The 18,530-nt window shown below is 37.3% G+C and overlaps 1 protein-coding gene across 1 annotated transcript in view; it reads left to right on the plus strand.

Moving 5' to 3' along the window:
* Positions 1 to 18,530, plus strand: part of OLA1 (Obg-like ATPase 1) — a 169,932-nt gene that overhangs the window by 11,467 nt on the left and 139,935 nt on the right. Inside the window, exon 3 of the mRNA XM_008567385.1 lies at positions 15,652 to 15,779. Within this exon, the coding sequence (XP_008565607.1) occupies positions 15,652 to 15,779 (128 nt within the window). The remainder of the gene's footprint in view (positions 1 to 15,651; positions 15,780 to 18,530) is intronic.

Raw genomic sequence — 18,530 nt, forward strand, 5'->3', positions numbered from 1 at the left:
CCGAACCCTTGGCGGGAGCGCTGCCGCACTCCCAAGTGGCGCACTGTAGCAGTGCGCCACCCGGCCGGCCCTGGAACATCTTTTCATATGCTTGTTGGCCATTTGTGTGTCTTCTTTGGGCAAATGTCTATTCAAGTCTTTTGCCTAGTTTTTAATTGGGTCACTTGTTTTTTGTTGTTGTTGAGTTGTAGGAGTTCTTTATATATTTTAGTTATTAATTCTTTATCAGATATATGACTTGCAATCACAGATGCTCCTTGACTTAAGATGGGGTTATGTCCTGTTAAACTCATAGTAGAGTGAAAATATTAAAAGTCAGAAATGCATTTAATACATTTAAATTGTTGACTATCGTAGCTTAGCCTGGCCTACCTTAGCATGTCAGAACACTTACATTAGTCTGCAGTTGGACAAAGTTATCTAACACAAAGACTATTTTAGGGCCGGCCCGGTGGCGCACTGGATAGTGCGCCGCTTGGGAAGCGCGGCGGCGCTCCCGCGCGGGGGTTCAGATCCCTCATGCAGACCGGTTCCCGCTCACTGGCTGAGCGAGGCGCGGGAGCAACACCGAGGTTTGCAATCCCGTTGCCAGTCCCCGTCCGGTACGGGGGCAACACTGAAGGTTGCGATCCGTTGCTGGACACAGAAAAAGACAAAAAAAAAAAAAAAGACTATTTTATAATAAAGAGTTGAACATCAAAGGTAATTTGTTGAATACTGTCCTGAAAGTGAGAAGCAGAGCAGTTTTGCACCATCACAAAGTCAAAAAAACAATAAGTTGAACCGTTGTTAAGTTGGGCACCATCATTATTTTCTCCTATTCTGTAGGTTGCCTTTTCACTCCATTGATTGTTTCCATTGATATGCAGACATTTTTAAGTTTGATATAGTCCCATTTCTCTATTTTTGCTTTTGTTGCTTGTGCTTTTGGTGTCATATTTAAGAAATTATTGCCAAATTCAACATCAAGAAGCTTTTTTCCTATGTTTTCTTCTAGGAGTTCTGTAGTTTCAGGTCTTATGTTTAGGTCTTTAATTCATTTTGAGTTACATTTTGTACATGGTATAAGGTAAGAGTTCAACTTCATTCTTTTGCATATGGATGTCTAGTTTTCCCAAAAGCATTTGTTGAAGAGACTGTCCTTTCCCCATTGTGTGGTCCTGTAACCCTTCTTGAAGATCATTTGGCCATTGTATTAGTCTGTTTTGTGTTGCTTTAACAGAAATACCAGAGACTGGGTAATTTATAAAGAAAAGAGATTTATTTGGCTTACAATTCTGGGACAGCTGCATCTGGCACAAGCCTTAGGCTGCTTCTACTCATGGTGAAAATGGGAGGCAGCTGGCAGGTACAAGCAGATCAGATGGCGACAGGAAAGCAAGAGAGAGAGAGAGAGAGAACAGAGAGAGAGAGAGGAGGTGCCAGGGTCCTATAAACAACCAGCTCTCACAGGAACTAATAGAGTGAGAACTCACTCATTACTCCCCCCATCTAGAGAGAGCACTAATCCATTGATGAGAGATCTGCCACCATGACTTGATCAGTTTCCAACACTGCCACATTGGGGATCAGATTTCCACATGAGTTTTGGTGGGGACAACACATACAAACTCCATCAGCCATACATATGAGGGTTTATTTCTGGGCTCTCTATACTGTTCCATTGGTCTGTAGGTCTGTCTGTATGCCAGTGCCACACTGTTTTGATTACTGTAGTTTTGTAATATATTTTGAAATCAGGAATCATGCTATGGACTTTTGGAAAGAATACCATGGGGGCAAAGTGCCCCTCTCATTGCATTGTATCAAGGGGTACATGATATCAACACAACTTATTACTGGTGATATTAACATTGATCACTTGGTTAAGGTGGTATCTGCCAGATTTCTTTACTGTAAGTTTATCCCATTTCCATTTCCATACTTTGTTCATTAAAAGAAAGTCAGTAAGTCCAGCCTATACTCAGGGAGAGGGGAATTAAGCTCCACTTCCTTGAAGGAATTTTGAAGAATTTATGACATTTGTTAAAATCATCACAATAATTGATTGCTGTTATGGGGGAAAGATATTTTGAGGTTGTTCAAATATTCTGTTTCTCTTTTAAGTTTCACTGACTAATTTTATCATTCTTCAGTGTGACTAGCCTGCAGCTATTGTTAGTGAAGTGTTTTAATGGTGATTTCTTACTTTTCTTATTCCATCTACATTTATTGTTTGGAATTCTTTTGTAAGGAAGATTTGTCTATTTCCTCACATTGAGTTTTTAATCATTCATTTATATAGTTCTATTTGGGCTTCTTAATATATTTTTCTTTGAGGTTATAATACAATGTTGTCTGTATTTATTTTGCTTCTCATCTTTCAGGTTGACTCCTTTGTCCTTTTGACATATCCCAAAAAAGAGAGAACAAAAAAATGATGTTTTAGGCTAATATATTTTTCCTGCCCCAGCCTTGTCTCCAGGGATCCCTGGTTTCTTTTATTGGAGAATGGTGTATAGAAAGTAGGATTTGGGTTCTAGGTTTGATCATTGCTGCTGGTGTATTACTGCTTTTAGACATTCTTACCTGGCAGAGTTAGGAAATATATGTAGTTATACTAACCCATGTATATACACATTGATATTTATTTCTGTCATCTGTATTTATTTTAACAGTTTACTTATATCTAAATTCAAAACATTTTGAAAGAGCCTTCTGGTTTTTTCTTTGTTTTGGATGTGTGTTGTTTAAATGGTTAATTTAAAATGCTATGGGTATTTGCATTGGTGTCCCAACTTTCCAGTACATACTGCAGTTTTGCATAAGGTTTTAGATAAAACATATATTCAGTTAAATTTACTTAATATGGTAAGATAAGTAATTTCCAAAATAAATGCTTAGGTCTTAAATGGAGGGGGCATATGTTAAATCTAGCCACTGTTGTTTTTGTTTGTTTGTTTTGTTTTTTAATGCTATTATTGCCAAAATAATATTTATGTAAATCCATTCTTGCATGAGACAAATTCTCACAATTTTGAATCCTTCTCCTACTTTCAAACTTTGATAATAACCTCAAGAGATCTAAATGTGTGTGTGTATGTATGTGTGTTTACAATTCTCATTTTACAATATGTTTATGGGCTTTATCACTTCAGGCTTAGGCCAAAACTTTCTTTTTCTTTTTTTGGTGGCTGGCTAGTAAGGGGATCAAACCATTTAAATTCTTTGCTTTTACAAGGTTTTTAAAAATGGATTTGAATCGATCAAAATGTCCTAAGTTACCACTGAAGCCTATATAATTATCCTTAGAAATGTTTCTTTTGGGCCGGCCCCGTGGCTCACTCAGGAGAGTGTGGCACTGGTAGCACTGAGGCCGCGGGTTTGGATCCTATATATGGGGATGGCCGGTGCGCTCACTGGCTGAGCGTGGTGCAGACCACACCGTGCTGAGGGTTGTTATCCCCTTACTGGTCATAAAAAAGAAAAAAAAAGAAATGTTTCTTTTTTCTTCTTCATTTATTTATTTTTACATTTTTACACCTACAGAGCTACTGGAAGATACAGATGATGGACTTTATGAGATTGATAATCTAAGATGAGACAATCTGTGAAAATGGAAATTTGTCTTCCACGTTTGTTTGTTTGTTTGTTTATTTTTGTGGTGGCTGGCCAGTAAGGGGATCCAAACCCTTGATCTTGGTTTTACAACCCTGCAACCCTGCACTCTAACCAATTGAGCTTACTGGCCAGCCCTGGACCTTTATCTTTTATCTCATGCTTTTCCCTCTTTTTTTTTTTTAAAAAAAATTTATTTATTTATTTATTTATTTATTTATTTATTTATTTTGTCTTTTTTCATGTCCGGCAACGGATCGCAACCCTTGGGCCGGCCCTGATGCTTTTCCCTCTTACTTGTCATGTTTTTCTTCATCTTCTTTATACTAACTTTTTCCATTTGTAAAGGCCTTGCTGATTACCTATTATTAATTATAGTTATATTTAAAGTTTTTGCTAATCGGTATTGTTCTCCCCTTTTAATGGGGTTAGATTTGTTTTTCCAACCAGATTGTTCGCTTACTGAGACCAAGATTCTATTGCTTTGATTTTTGTTTTTAATTCTCACAGGCTTAGCACATTGCCAGATATATAAGGAAGCCTTCTTCAATTGGGAAACTTATATTTGGCAAAGCATATTGTGGTTTGCATATGTGTGAAGAGGGTAGCAATGTATGCATTGGTTTATATATCAAGGAATTCTTTATTTCTGTACTGTATAGTGGTAGAGGATGGAGAGAGCACAAGTCACATAGGTCCATCTTGACCATGTACTCTTATTCCCAAGAAACGTCTAGACATGCTATTTGTTGGTATGGGGATCTGAACCCCTGACCTTGACACCACACTTTAACAAACTAAGCCAACTGGCCAGGCCTCCCAAGTTTAGTTTGTATGGAGGAATTTTTTCTGCCTAAAAAAATTATGGAACATCTTTTGCTATATTTTATCATATGATATGTTTTAAGAAACTTTTTTTCTTTATTACAAAACATACTTTCGTCTAGGTAGACAGTTAAAAATACTATACTTAGTAATAGCTATAATTAGAAAAAAACTCTATAAACTGCTGTGTATTGAATGTTCCCCAGAACTCTTCGGAGCTTGATCCCTATTAAAACAGTGTTAAGTGGGCAGGAAATCATTGTCAAAAGGTGGGGCCTTTAAGAGGTGATTGGATCATGAGAACTATGCTCTTATGAGTGGATTGATCCACTTATGGAGTAATGAGTTAATGTCTTAATGAGTTATCAGAGACTGGCTCTGGTGGCTTTATAAGAGCAAATGAACATGTTGGAGAGCTCTTGCCATTCTCGCCATTTGATGGCCCATGTTACCAGGGACCCTGTAGAGAATTCCTGTCAAGAAGAAGGCCCTCACTGGATGTGTCCCCTGGACCTTGGACTTCCCAGCCTTCAAACTGTAAAAAATAAATTTCATTTTCTTATACATTACTCAGTTTCAGGTGTCCTGTTTCAAGCAACAGAAAATGGACTAATACTCTGCTTGTATGGCCTTTTTAGAATTACAGTTGACTCCGATAATAGCAATGAGCAGTTTTTTAACTACAGTGTACAAAAGTGTAACAGTACTTTATTTGTCCTCATAATGTTGGGCCCAAATGTTCCATAAATGTTTGAATTAATATACTTAAATTTTGTTTTAAGTACTTTTTTTCCTTTCTTTTTTTTTTTTAAAGATGACCGGTAAGGGGATCTTAACCCTTGACTTGGTATTGTCAGCACCACGCTCACCCAATGAGCTAACCGGCCATCCCTATGTAGGATCCGAACCCGTGGCCTTGGTGTTATCAGCACCACACTCTCCCGAATGAGCCACGGGCCGGTCCCTGTTTTAAGTACTTTTATTGCCACATTATTTTGTAATATTTTCATTGTAGGTATACAGTATTTTCATTACATTTAATTAATTAATTATTTAAAGTTTATTAATATATAGTTTTTTACATTCTATGATGTTGTTGCAGAGCAGTCGGGGGGGGGAGAAAGGGGAATGGGGAAAGAAATAGGGTGGGAGAAGGAAGGACGAGGGTCAGGGTTGAGGCCTGTGGCACCCCCTTCATTCCTGCAGAGGAGACCAGGGGGCTTCCAGTGGTGGTTTGGTTGTCACTGGGCTGGGTTCAGATCTCAGGGAGGTGTGGCTGAAGCCCTCACCCCCTTCTGCCCTGGCTTGGGAGAGCTCAGGGTGTTTCCTGCAGTGGTTCAGTGGTCGTTGCTGGGCTGGTTGTAGGTGTTGGGGTAGGGGGATGGCTGAGGCCCTCAGACCCCCACCGTCGGGACTGGTTGCCAGTGTTGGGGGCATGGCTGAGGCCCCAGCCCTCCACACTCCTTGGCTTGGTAGCCCAGGGAACTTCTGGTTCTTCTAGATTTTATAGGTGTTCTTTGGTGGTGTTAGACCTTCACTAGTTAATATCAAACTTTATCTCTGGTTTCTGAGTATTTTGTTTTTTCTTTCAGTTCTGTGTTGGATTATTTGCTCTTCCCACCACTTAAACTCTGCACTGGAACTAATTTGTTGTCCTTTGCTTACTTCTAAAATGGGGACCTTCCTGTTGGGACCAGCACTTGAGCCCTGTGATTGAGCTAAATTGCTGCCTTGCTGCTGGTTCCCTTGGGAAGGCTTTTTGTGCAGCTCAGATTTTGATGGTTGACTTTGTAGGTACTTCTGGTCTCCTGAGATCTGGTGCACCTGGGTTGTGTGGAAACTCTGGTCTGGGCCTGAGACTTCTCAGCAAACTGCACCCTGAAGTTAGTTCTATATTCCTGACCAGTCTCCACTGAGTGGTCCTGTGCTGACTGAGGGCAGATCAGCTGTCCTTGCTGTGTGCCAGTGTTCTCCCAGTGGGCCCATCTCCCCCACTGCCTGCACTCCAAACACTTCCCATGGGATAAGCCATGTGCAGGTCCCTTGCGATAACTCACTGGCCTCCGAGTGGCTTCTTTTTTCAGTTGTTGTGGCTCTTCACTCCTATTTGGGTCCATGGGAATCCTATTAGTGGTCTTGCCAGCCTGGGGGCCACCAAGACCCTCTTCTCTTCTGCAGCCTCCAAGCAACTTTGGAGGGCACAGCTGTGGTTTTGCTGGCTCCTGCTCTTTGTGCTCAGCAGCTCCAGCCTGGAAGTGGCCAGGGCTCAAAACGGTTGGAGCGGTTCTTTCTTTCTCTCATGGTGGCTTCTCCTGCCTTCATGCATCTGTAGGTCTCTCCTCCTTTTCCGCTGAGCTCTAGTGGCCCCAGCTTGGCTGTTGTTGCTTTTTAATAGTTGTAAAGTGGTTGATTTGTGGGAGAGAGTGATGCTGAGGACCATCTATTCCTTCATCTTGACCAGAAGCTTCATTACATTTTAGCTAAATAAGGACTCATGGACTGTTCTGGCAACCTATCACTTTTTACTTTTTATTTATTTGTGGAGAGGGGAAGAAGATATGGAGAATGGGCTAATCTGTGTTACCACTTATTTGAACAGACTTTTGTAGTATTTTTACTTGAGGAAAATATCCTGAGGGGAAAACTGGCAGTGTGCTTAACGATCCTCCAAGTCTCTCCCAAATGCTTTGCTGGTTTCCTCTTCTCCAGCTTCAGCTTTCCATGAGGGTAAAGTCTGGATTCCTGCCTCTTTTATCTAGTCAGAATGGGCAAAAGTCCTCAGGGTAAAAAATCGCTTCTTACATGTTTTTTTCCATTTCCAGAATTCTAGGCCCTTCAAACAGATGATTTTTGTATTATGCATTCTATGTGGCTTTTCTTGTTCTGGATGGAATCTCTGGTCTGCTGTTAGTGTTTGCATTTCACCCAAAGCAGAAGTTTTCTTTGTACCCCCATACTCCAATTGACTATTGAAGAAATCTGATTGTTTGTCTTATAGAATTTTCCAAAGTCTGGATTTTGTGGATTGCATCCATGTGTTTCATTTAATATGGTCTTTTGTCTTCAATATTTCCTATAAACTGGTAGTAACATCTAAAGGCTTGATCAGATTAAAGTCAAAGATGATGTACAGTATGTACTTCTGTCAGGAGATACTATTTTTTCCCCCTCTTTTTGCGGTATTAACCATCATTGGTGATCATTACCCAGATCCATTAAATTGTTAGGAGTTGCAAAATGGTGGTATTCTAATTTTTTTTTCTTTTCTCATTTATTGGCTGGATATGTCTATAAAATAACCTTTCTTCATCAACTCTTTGGTTACTCTGAAAGTATAGTTTGTATAGGAAAGACACAATAAATACTTTTAGTAGTCTTCAAAAGATTTAATCACCTAACATCCTTAAAAGTTGGCCAGTAAAAGTTTTTAATTTTGTTTTGTTGAAGAGTATTAACAACTCATGGATATAAAATGATTTGATTTGTTACAATCCACTGTAGCTATTCTTATTGATGCCTACATTGGCCCATTTTTGGCCAGTGGGCCTGGTCAAGTTGGCTCCCGAGTGTTTTTGGTGGGACTCTAATAACTTCCTTGTTTTTCCTTGGATAAAGTTGTTTGAGACTCATCTTTAATAGTTTTTGTTCCAGACCTGCAACTAGCTATCTCTCTGAGTAGTCCTGGTCGTTTTTAGTGGACGTGGTATTTAAAGATCATAGTCTGAATATGAATTCTCTTTTAAAAAATTATCTGCTCTATTATATGTGTTAATGTTTTAAATTGTATTAAGTTTCATAGTCTTTTTGGAAGAAGATGGACTATACCTTTATAAATACACAGATTATTTTAAATTAAGCATTGTGACATTTATCTTAACAGGATGGAAATTAAAAGCCAACCCTATAGAAACCAGTGATTTCCTCTTAATCATCATTTTTGGAGTTTTGGAATTGTTACTAGGCTCTCAGGTTGGCAGTATAAATTCTACAACAGTCAGCATTATTTCATGGGTTGTTAGCTGAGTCTGAATCTAGCCTTTTGGAGTTTTGGAATTGTTACTAGGCTCTCAGGTTGCCAGTATAAATTCTACAACAGTCAGCATTATTTCATGGGTTGTTAGCTGAGTCTGAATCTAGCCCAGTGTCTTCAAAACCTGACTTTACATCTGCATTACCTGAGATATTGCAGAGACCTACAGCAGTAGGTCTGGAAGGAGACCTGATAGTGTATACCTTTATTTTGAACTGATTCTTTTATAACCAGGAATTTGTATTTCATGAATATTCATAACCAAAAAAAAATAAATAAAACAATGTGGTTCTAACGTATGAAAAGACAAACTTCAGAACAGAATAGAAAGGCTAGTAATAGACATAAACACACAATTTCAAAAAACATATGAAAATATAGGAAAATATATTAAATCTCACTCACAATTAGAGAAGTACAAATCAAAACACTGAAATATTATATCTTACCTCTCAAACTAATGAATATTAAAACAATGACAACGCTTCCTACTGGCAAGTCTGTGGGGAACTAGGAACTCTCATATATTGCTGGTGGCTATGAAAATTGGTACAAGCTTTGTGGAGAGAAATCTGAAAGTCCATACCGTATACGTAAATAAATGAGGGTAAGAAAGCTTTTCCTACAGTAGGGCTCTAACTAGCGAATATATATATATTGTTTAATATTTGTGGAAAAAAGAGGGGAGGAGAGAGAGGGAGGGAGGGAGGGAGGGAGAGAGAGAGAGAGAGAGAATAGAAACCTGTCTGACATCAACCAGTCTTTGGCGTAGCAGATAAATTTGAAAGTTGTGTGAAAGGAACCACAAATTAGGAGACTATTACACATAATTACCTGTAAAAAAAAAAAAAAAAAAAACTAAAACAATTTTTGAACTAGTAATATGGCAGTAAAAATGGTGTTGGTGGAGGGAAATAAGGTAGGTAATGGTGGTGCAGGGGGCAGAAAATAAGGCATTTTCAAATGATTACCAAGGAAAAGTTGATGGTACTGATGAATGTTTAGAATTGGAGAAGGGAGAAAAAACGATTTAAAAAGGGGAGAGATCTATCACACAAATTTTGAAAAAAAATATTTAGAGAAACCAAGGTTTAGTTTTTAACCCTACTCCAAACAGAAAGGTCAAATAGCTTGATCCAAGTTTTTAGAGATGTTTTCGGGGAGATTCATCTCTAGGGAGAATTTTTGTCACTGAAAAAAAGGACTAGACATATTTTTTTTAACTTGATATAATCAAAATTTTAGAACACATTTGTTCTACTAATTAATAAATCCCTTATATCCAGGCTTCACTATCCATATAAAGTTTTAATTCTCTAAATAAAAGTGAATAAAGCACATCTTGTTGTTTATATGTAATTATTTTATTCCTAGTGCCAGATTGCCAAAGTAGAAAAGAATTTAACTTTTTGTATCTATATAAATATATGTTTTTTTTACGTAAATTTGAAATTTAATCAATTCATTATATAGCTGCAGAACTATGGAAAACAGCATGTACCAATGAGTAGTTACCATGCTAAAGTACAGTGATAACTTGTTTGTTATGTCCCATTAGTGAATTTATGTTTGAGCTCGAGTCATATTCAAGCAGAACTGTTTAAAAGTTATGGGAATATCAATGTAGCAGATAATTAAATGTGTACATAATCTATTAATGTGTATAATTAAGATAGAACATCATTGGAGTTTATTATGGAATTATAATATCCTATAATCATCCCGAAAGACACTGCTTGTCATGTTGTATTGCTTAATTACGGCCAAGTAGTTCATATAACTTGAAGTTGCAGTGATTAAAACAATTAGTGTTTGGTTAAGCCAACTTATAAAATTTATAATAAAATATTAGAAAATCTAAATGTGAGCACAAGAACTAGATTTTAACATGCAACATTTCTTTGGAAATGGATTAAATTTATCCAATTGCAATTAAAACTGCTTTATTAGAGAATAATAAGATAATACAAGTTCATTGTGGGAAGTTCACACAATAGGGAAATATATGAGAGGAGTAAAAATCACTTGTACTTCCTCTACTTTGATATAACAGGTGTAAATACTTTGGGGGTATATCTTTCCCTTCAATGTATGCACACTTACTTACAGAAATAGGATACTTTTTAAACTTGGGGATGTCTGAATAGGTGCCTTAGACTTGACATGTCCAAAATGGACCTCTTTTTTTTTGGTTGCTGGCCAGTACAGGGATCCGAGCCAGTGAGTGACCTTGGTGTTATAAGGTGGTGCTGTAACCAACTGAGCTAACTGGCCAGACCCCAAAATGGACCTCTTACTTTCACCTTATTGTGCCCAATTTTTTCTTTGAAGACTTTCATAATTCAATAAGTAGCACTATCATTTCCTCAGTTGTTTAAGTCAGTGCCCCAAATTTATCCTTGATTCTTCTCTTCCCCTGGCCTGCCTCACATCCAGTCTATCAGCAATTCCTGTGAGTTCTGACTACAAAATGTATACTAAATTTATTCTCTTTTCCCACTTTGTCTACTAGTTGTATCATCCATTTATTTTTTTGATGAATTATTGCTATGGTGATTCTCACATGGTGATTTTGTAATTCCATCATTCCTTCTTCATTGTTGGTTGACATTCTGCTGCTAGGAAAAACTTTCTTGCCTTCATTTATTTATTCATGTATTTATTCAGATCAATGTCATACAATTGGCTAAAATCTGTCACAACTGTTAATATCATGTCAAATTATATCCCTCAAATTGGGTCCTCAAGTTTACTTCAGTGTCCTTTTTAAAAACTTTGTGTTTTTAAATGATTTCAAATTTATATAAAAGCTGCAAAATTACACACAGAGTTCTTATATACCCATATAAACTCAGATTCTCTGAATCTTTGAGAATAAGTTGCAGGCATAATGCCACATTGCACGTCAGTTCTTCAGTTTGTATTTACTAAATACAAGGTCACTCTGCTACATAACCACAGTAAACCATCAAAATCAGGACATTAACATTGATTCAGTATTACCATCTAATTCACAGACCCCATTTAGATTTTTCTAGTTGTCCCAATAACTTTATGCTTTATGTAAAGGTTCAGAATCCAAACTAAGATGATATGTTATGGGTTTTATGTGTTTTATCTCTTTAGTCATCCCCAATCTGAAACAGTTTCTTAGTCTTTCCTTTGTCATTTTTGAAGAGTATAAGCCAGTTATTTTCTAGAATGTCCCTCAGTTTGGGTTTGCCCGATATTTCCTCATGATTTATACATTTTTGGTGTAACACAGAAGTGATGCTGTATTCTTCGCAGTGTATCATATCTGAAAGTACCCAATATTGATTTGTTCCTCTATTGGTAAAAATAACTTTGATCACTTGATTTATAGGGTATTTGCTAGATTTCTCCACTGTCAAGGTAGTTAATAATGTTGTACTTATTAATTAATAAGTAATTAGTACATATTTTTAAAACTCCGTAAATACCCTCTTCCTCATCAAATCTTCACCCAACCAATCATTATTAGGCTGATGATTTCCAAATGGTGATTTTCTAATTCCATCATTATTTGTAGATTTATTAATTGGTGTTCTACTATAGGGGAGAGGTTTTGCTTATCCCCTATTTGTTCATTTATATATTTATATCATTATAGACTCATGGTTTTGCTTGTAAAATTACAATTTGTTAGTAGCATTCTTTATTTTCTTGCTGGCTTCTGTCTCTTTTTTTTTTTTTTACTTGTCCCAGTCATTCTCTGAGCATTTCCTTGCTACTGGTGCAATGAGGTATTCAAGGTATTCCCGATTCTTCTTGTATTTTCCCTCCCTTGGCCTTGGAGTTACCCATTCCTGCAAAGAGTCCTGGTTCATTTTAGAAGAGAGTGATACTTAGAAACAAAGAGTCTGGATATAGTTGTGCTTTTTGCTACTGGAGTGGTGCTGTTCCTATGTTGTCCTCTCAGTGGGTGGAGCTAGAGTACCCGAAACTTCTTAGTTATATAGCAGGTCTTATTTTTTTTTTCTGGATAAAAGAAAAATCCTACTTAGAAGTATCATTCAATCTGTTTCTATTGAAGAAAAATTTATAAATGTTTTTGGTATTCTTTGTTCATTACAGTATAGTGATTAAAAAGATTTTTTTTTTTTTTCCTTTTTGTCTCTTTTTTACTGACCGGTAACAGGATCACAACCCTCGGTGTCACGCCCGTACGGGGGACTGGCAACGGGATCGCAACCCTCGGTGTTGCGCCCGCACGACGCTCAGCCAGTGAGCGGGAACCGGTCTCCACATGGGATCCGAACCCTCGGCGGGAGCGCCGCTGCGCTCCCAAGCGGCACACTCTCCAGTGCGCCACCGGGCCGGCCCGTGATTAAAAAGATTTTTAACATTTTAGTCTCAAGAGAGTTTCATATTCATATATTTCTGCTGTAATCTTTGTTATTTGCTACTTATATTTGCTTTTGGTTTACTTTGCTCTTCTTTTTCTGTTTTCTTAAGGTAGAAGTTTATATTACTGATTTGAGATTTTTCTTATTTCTAATGTAGGTGTTTACAAGTATAAATTTCCCTCAAAGCACTGCATGAACCATGTATCCTATAAATTTCGATATGTTGTGCTTTGATTTTTATTTCAAAGTACTCTCTAATTTCCCTGTGATTTATCTTTTTACCCATTGTTTATTTAGGGGAGTGTTGTTTAATTTCCACACATTTGTGAATTTTCTAAATTTCCTTCTGTTATTGTGGTCAGAGAGCGTATTTTCTATGATCTTAGTCTTTTAAAATGTATTAAGACTTGTGGCCAAAAATAAAAATAAAATTAAATTAAATTAAATTAAAAAGTTTCATAGGATCTAAAAGTAATATTTTGCTCAAGTAGTCATGAAGTCATTGGTATAATACATCAGAAATCCTTGAATTAATAGAAACAAAAATTCTTGAATTAAGCCTTAAGTTTTTATCTTTTGAGATGCTGTATTAATAATTTGAACCTTTGTCCTGGCCTTAAATCAAGAATAATAATTAAGAAACTCATTTTCATTAAAAAATCAAATCTCAGAGCTGGAGATGTTCCTGTCTAGTTTCCTTATAAAAAGAAACTTGAAGCCTAGAAGGTTGAAATGATTTGCCCACAATCACACTTAGTTAATGTTAACCAGGAATAGAACCCAAGGCTGCAAATTTAGTGTCTTTTTACTCATCTGCATGCTACTGTACTTCATATTTATCATATGGGTAGTTTTAGTTGTTAGAAATTATATCTTCCGAGATCAGACGAGATCGGGCGCGTTCAGGGTGGTATGGCCGTAGACAGAAATTATATCTTATAGGATGAGTTTGGTTGCATTTAACATATTGATTTAAAGAATTGATTTATTGAGTTAGTAACAGATAGCACTGTGTTTAGCTCAGTGGTGCCATCAAGGACCTGGTTTCTTTCCCCATTCCACTTTACGTTCTTCATCAGCTTGATCATAAAGTTGCTTTCCCCTGATGGTCACAGGATGTCTCTTGACTCTTGGAACTATACTTTCTCTTCCGTTTTCAGAGTGAAAGAGAATTGCTTCTAGAAGCTCTCTCAGAAGACCATCAGCTTGATCATAAAGTTGCTTTCCCCTGATGGTCACAGGATGTCTCTTGACTCTTGGAACTGTATACTTTCTCTTCCGTTTTCAGAGTGAAAGAGAATTGCTTCTAGAAGCTCTCTCAGAAGACTTGATGAGTTTGTATTCAAAAACCTTCCTCATCCTTTCTAGGAAACCTCTCCTTAAGTCTTTTGAGGCAAATAGGGCAAGGTGAAGGTCCTAGCATCATTGATTGTGTCTAGGGATGAGATTAAACTGATTAGTATAGGCCTGAGCCACATGCCCCACTTGGAGAGTTGGGGCCGATGAAGTACAGCAAGCTTCTCTAAAGTTCTGGGCTACACTGGAGAGGTATGGCTCCCAAATAGAAATCAGTGTAGTTACCAAGGAAATGGGCAAGGGATGCTGAGGAGGCAGTTGCAGTATTCAACAATAAAAAACTAACCATGCTTATGCATTTTCAGCGGATTTGCTGGTAACAATTATCAATTAATTTCTATCTGTAATACTTGTTTATAAAACAATTGTTTTGAAAGGACTCATTTTCCGTGCAGATAATAGGGAAGTCTTTTGTTGAGCTTTTATATTGTACTATATTGGGTAGTGAAATTCACATTCTGAAGCGTGAATGCTCTTAAAAATTGACAAAGGATGCAAGGTTATACCATATATCTTTGTCATATGACATTGAAAGTAACTTTTATTTGCTCATACACTTAAATCTCCTTTTTTTTTTTTGATGCTGGCTCGCAAAGGGATTGAACCCTGGACCTTGGTATTATCAGCACCATACTCGAACCAACTTATCTAACCTTTTAGCCCCTTAAGTCTCCATTTTTACATGGCAGACTAATTTTCCTAATTTGGTTTCTAACTTGTGTTAACCATGCATTTTCTTAGCAAAGCAAAGGTTATTTTATATATACATCTAATTCTGTTGCTGTTATTAACATCTAGGTTATTACTGTGCTTATAACTGATTCTCACCATTACATGTCATTTTTGGCTATGTAACATATATGATGATTAAATGCAAACCCAGACAATCTGCGTTTGAATTCAGTTTTGTCACTGCTGGCTGAATGATCTTGTATGCAATAGATTTCTTCATTTGCTTCTCTGTAAATTATGTTTAATAAACAACACTTATTTTGTAGAGTTGTTTTGAACTTTGGAATGAGATAATACATGTAAAGTACTTAGTCTAGTACCTGGCACAAAGTTTTGTTGTGCCAGCAAAGTAAGTTGGCTCATTTTGTGATAATTACCATGCCCTGTATCAGTATACTGTTTAAATATTCTCTGCTTCTTTAGTGTGTATAAGCATTTGCCAGTTAAGTGTTATAATAAAATTAATGATAAGAGTTTTAGCCACAGAAACGCAGTGAGTACATCTATTCTGCTTTGGTTTTTTCCTTCATTTTCCTAGGTAGGAAAGTCCTAATGCATTAACAGTTTTTTTAAAATTTCATTTTTGGGGGGGCAGATACTCATTATCAAATGATTATTGAGTGCCTTCTGTACATTGTTCTAGAAAGGAAAGAATTAATTTATGTGAAATGTTTGGAGAATTAATTTGGTTAATAAACAGGTTCTTAGTACTATTTCATAATAAAACCATCTTTTGTTTTTCAGCAAAATTCCTGCCTTTCTAAATGTAGTGGATATTGCTGGCCTTGTGAAAGGAGCTCACAATGGGCAGGGCCTGGGAAATGCCTTTTTATCTCATATTAGTGCCTGTGATGGGATCTTTCATCTAACACGTAAGTATAGTTGTTTATTGAATCATTGATTTCATTAAAATCAGTGTTTTCTTTCTGTTATTGTTCAAATAAAATTAGAAATGATTAATAGAAGATTACTTTGCTTTAAAAGATAAATCATGGGTTTGTTAATTTGTGACTTTAATGTAAGTTAGTATCATCTCAATATGTGAAGTCTTATTTCATTGCAAGTATATGCTGAATTGATATTATACTCTAATTGAATTTTATCCCCTGTTCTGGATTAGAGCTGTTGAGAAGTGTTTCTGAGTGGAACTAACTTTGTTGATTGTAAAGGCATTTTGAAATTTTCTTAAGTTGTGGAATTTTTCTGCATTCTTGCTATTTTACATATTGAGAAGGCAGAATTGATAGAAAAGGGGATTCTGTTTATTTCAGAGGAGATAAGGGCACCCAGGTTATCTATTAGAAATGAAAGTATTAAGGAGAAATGATAGATGAGCTAGTCCTTATGGAGAGAGGGAGAAAAAGCAAATTAAGAAAACAGGTAGAACTGCGGGTTGTTTTGTTTTCTTTTGACTACAAAAGTGAGTCAAAAACATAGTTATTCTTTGACAGAATAGAAGGGTTCAGGTTAAGGCTTAGGTCAAGAATGCATTTTATGGTAATAGTATTGTAATGAGTAAATTAATACAAACAAAGAAAAGTTTTACATGGGTGCCAGCTGTTGTCTGGTTCAGTACTTTTGTGTTACTGGTCCTCAACTGGATAACTACAGCAATTGAGAATGAGCATTTAGGAAATTTTATAGCAGTTTGACTAATTTTTTTTGTCATTTGAATGAAATAATTAAAAAAACTGTGCTAGTGCTTTTTGTATGTCTTTCAAAAAAATTGATTTGCCTAGTTAACTCATTTTCATTTTACAAAGACCCACCACAGATAATTTGAGAAGCACTGATCTGTGTTGTTTCACCTTGGGTAGAGTTATGCAGAGACCTTCTAGAAGGCTTTGTGGTGTAGGCAAAGAATGAGGTTATGTAGTGGGGAGAGATTCAGTTGTGCAGAGAAGTGTTAACCAAAATTCTGTACATTGGTAAGAACCTCTTTGTTTTCCCGATGGTTTGTTTTTCTACTGGTTCTGGTGATTTTGATGTCAGGATTTTAAAGTGAGGGTGGAGTCAAGTGTGACTCCTGTGTTTCTGCACTGTGACAGTTGAATGAATCATAATGCCATTCACAGAGATGTTAAAAATAGAAAGAGCAGCAAGATGAGATAAGAGAGAGATGATGAGTTAAGTTTGGGACAATTTTTTGAATTTTTGTACCTGGGACATCCAGATAGATATCTATCAGGAAGTAGGGTTGAGAGGACAAATGTGACAGAAGGATGAGGCAAGAGAACTGACTTGGGTGTGAGAGTGATTAAACTGAGTGGAATAGAGCTTAAAATAGAGTAGGAGTGAAAATAGGAGAGGACCGAAAAATGAAAGGCTCTGATTAAAAATGTAAGGATCTGATTTCCTGATGAGGTTTTAGAATAGGTATGCTGGGTATAAGGGGGGTTTGTGGTTAGGGAGGGATATTTGACCTAAAATTTTCAGAGCTGGAGCAGTTTAGGGTGATGGCAAGGACTTGATGATGGTCTGAAACCATTAATAAATGGTGGTAATAAATGTCAGTTTGTTGTTTCTTACATAATAGTCATCTGTTATATTTTTCTAACCCTTAGGGGAAAAGATGAATTTGGTTAGCAGCATACGTACTTTATTTCATTCAGGCTAAAGATATCATTGTTAAGAAAGGAAAAAGATTTAGTTAAACTAGATACAGTGCTTTCTTATAGTGATTGATTTCAGAGATGTTGAAGTCTGAAAATATGCATCTTAGAATTGGTGAAATATGGTATATATTACTGTATATAGTGTATAGAACACCCAATGATACATTTTAAAAAACTCCACAGAGTTAGAAAAGAAGACAGAGTTTAGAAAGATAAGAGTTTAGAGAGCTTACTTTGAAGCTATGAAAATAGAGAATTCTCTGGGCCGGCCCGGTGGCGCACTGGATAAGTGCACCGCTTGGGAAGCGCGGCGGCGCTCCCACCCGAGGGTTTGGATCCCACATGCAGACCGGTTCCTGCTCACTGGCTGAGCGAGGCGCGGGAGCAACGCCAAGGGTTGCAATCCCGTTGCCGGTCCCCGGTCCGGTGCGGGGGCGACACTGAGGGTTGCGATCCATTGCCGGACACGGAAAAAGACAAAAGACAAAAAAAAAAAAAAAAGAGAGAGAATTCTGTTTTTGTTGGGTTTCTTTTTTTGGCAGCTGGCCAGGAAGGGAATCCAAACTTTTGACCTTGGTGTTATCAATCAGCACTATGCTCTACCGAGTGACCTAACCAACTTGGCCAGCCTGAGAATTCTTTAATTCCAAATTATGGTATATTTTCATCTTCAACAATTAGATTATTAAATATGAGTGTGCAATAAAATTTTATCTTTCATATTGCTCTTTATTTGAAGATTATTTTCTTCAAAATATTTTAAAGTCGGGCCGGCCCGGTGGCGCACTGCGCTAGTGCGCTGCTTGGGAAGCGCGGCAGCGCTCCCGCCGAGGGTTCGGATCCCATATGCAGACCGGTTCCTGCTCACTGGCTGAGCGAGGCGCGGGAGCAACGCCAAGGGGTGCAATCCCGTTGCCGGTCCCCGGTCCGGTGCGGGGGCGACACTGAGGGTTGCGATCCATTGCCGGACACGGAAAAAGACAAAAGACAAAAAAAAAAAAAAAAAAT

Source organism: Galeopterus variegatus, unplaced genomic scaffold, assembly GCF_000696425.1.
Source record: "Galeopterus variegatus unplaced genomic scaffold, G_variegatus-3.0.2 Scaffold317, whole genome shotgun sequence".
Taxonomy (NCBI): domain Eukaryota; kingdom Metazoa; phylum Chordata; class Mammalia; order Dermoptera; family Cynocephalidae; genus Galeopterus; species Galeopterus variegatus.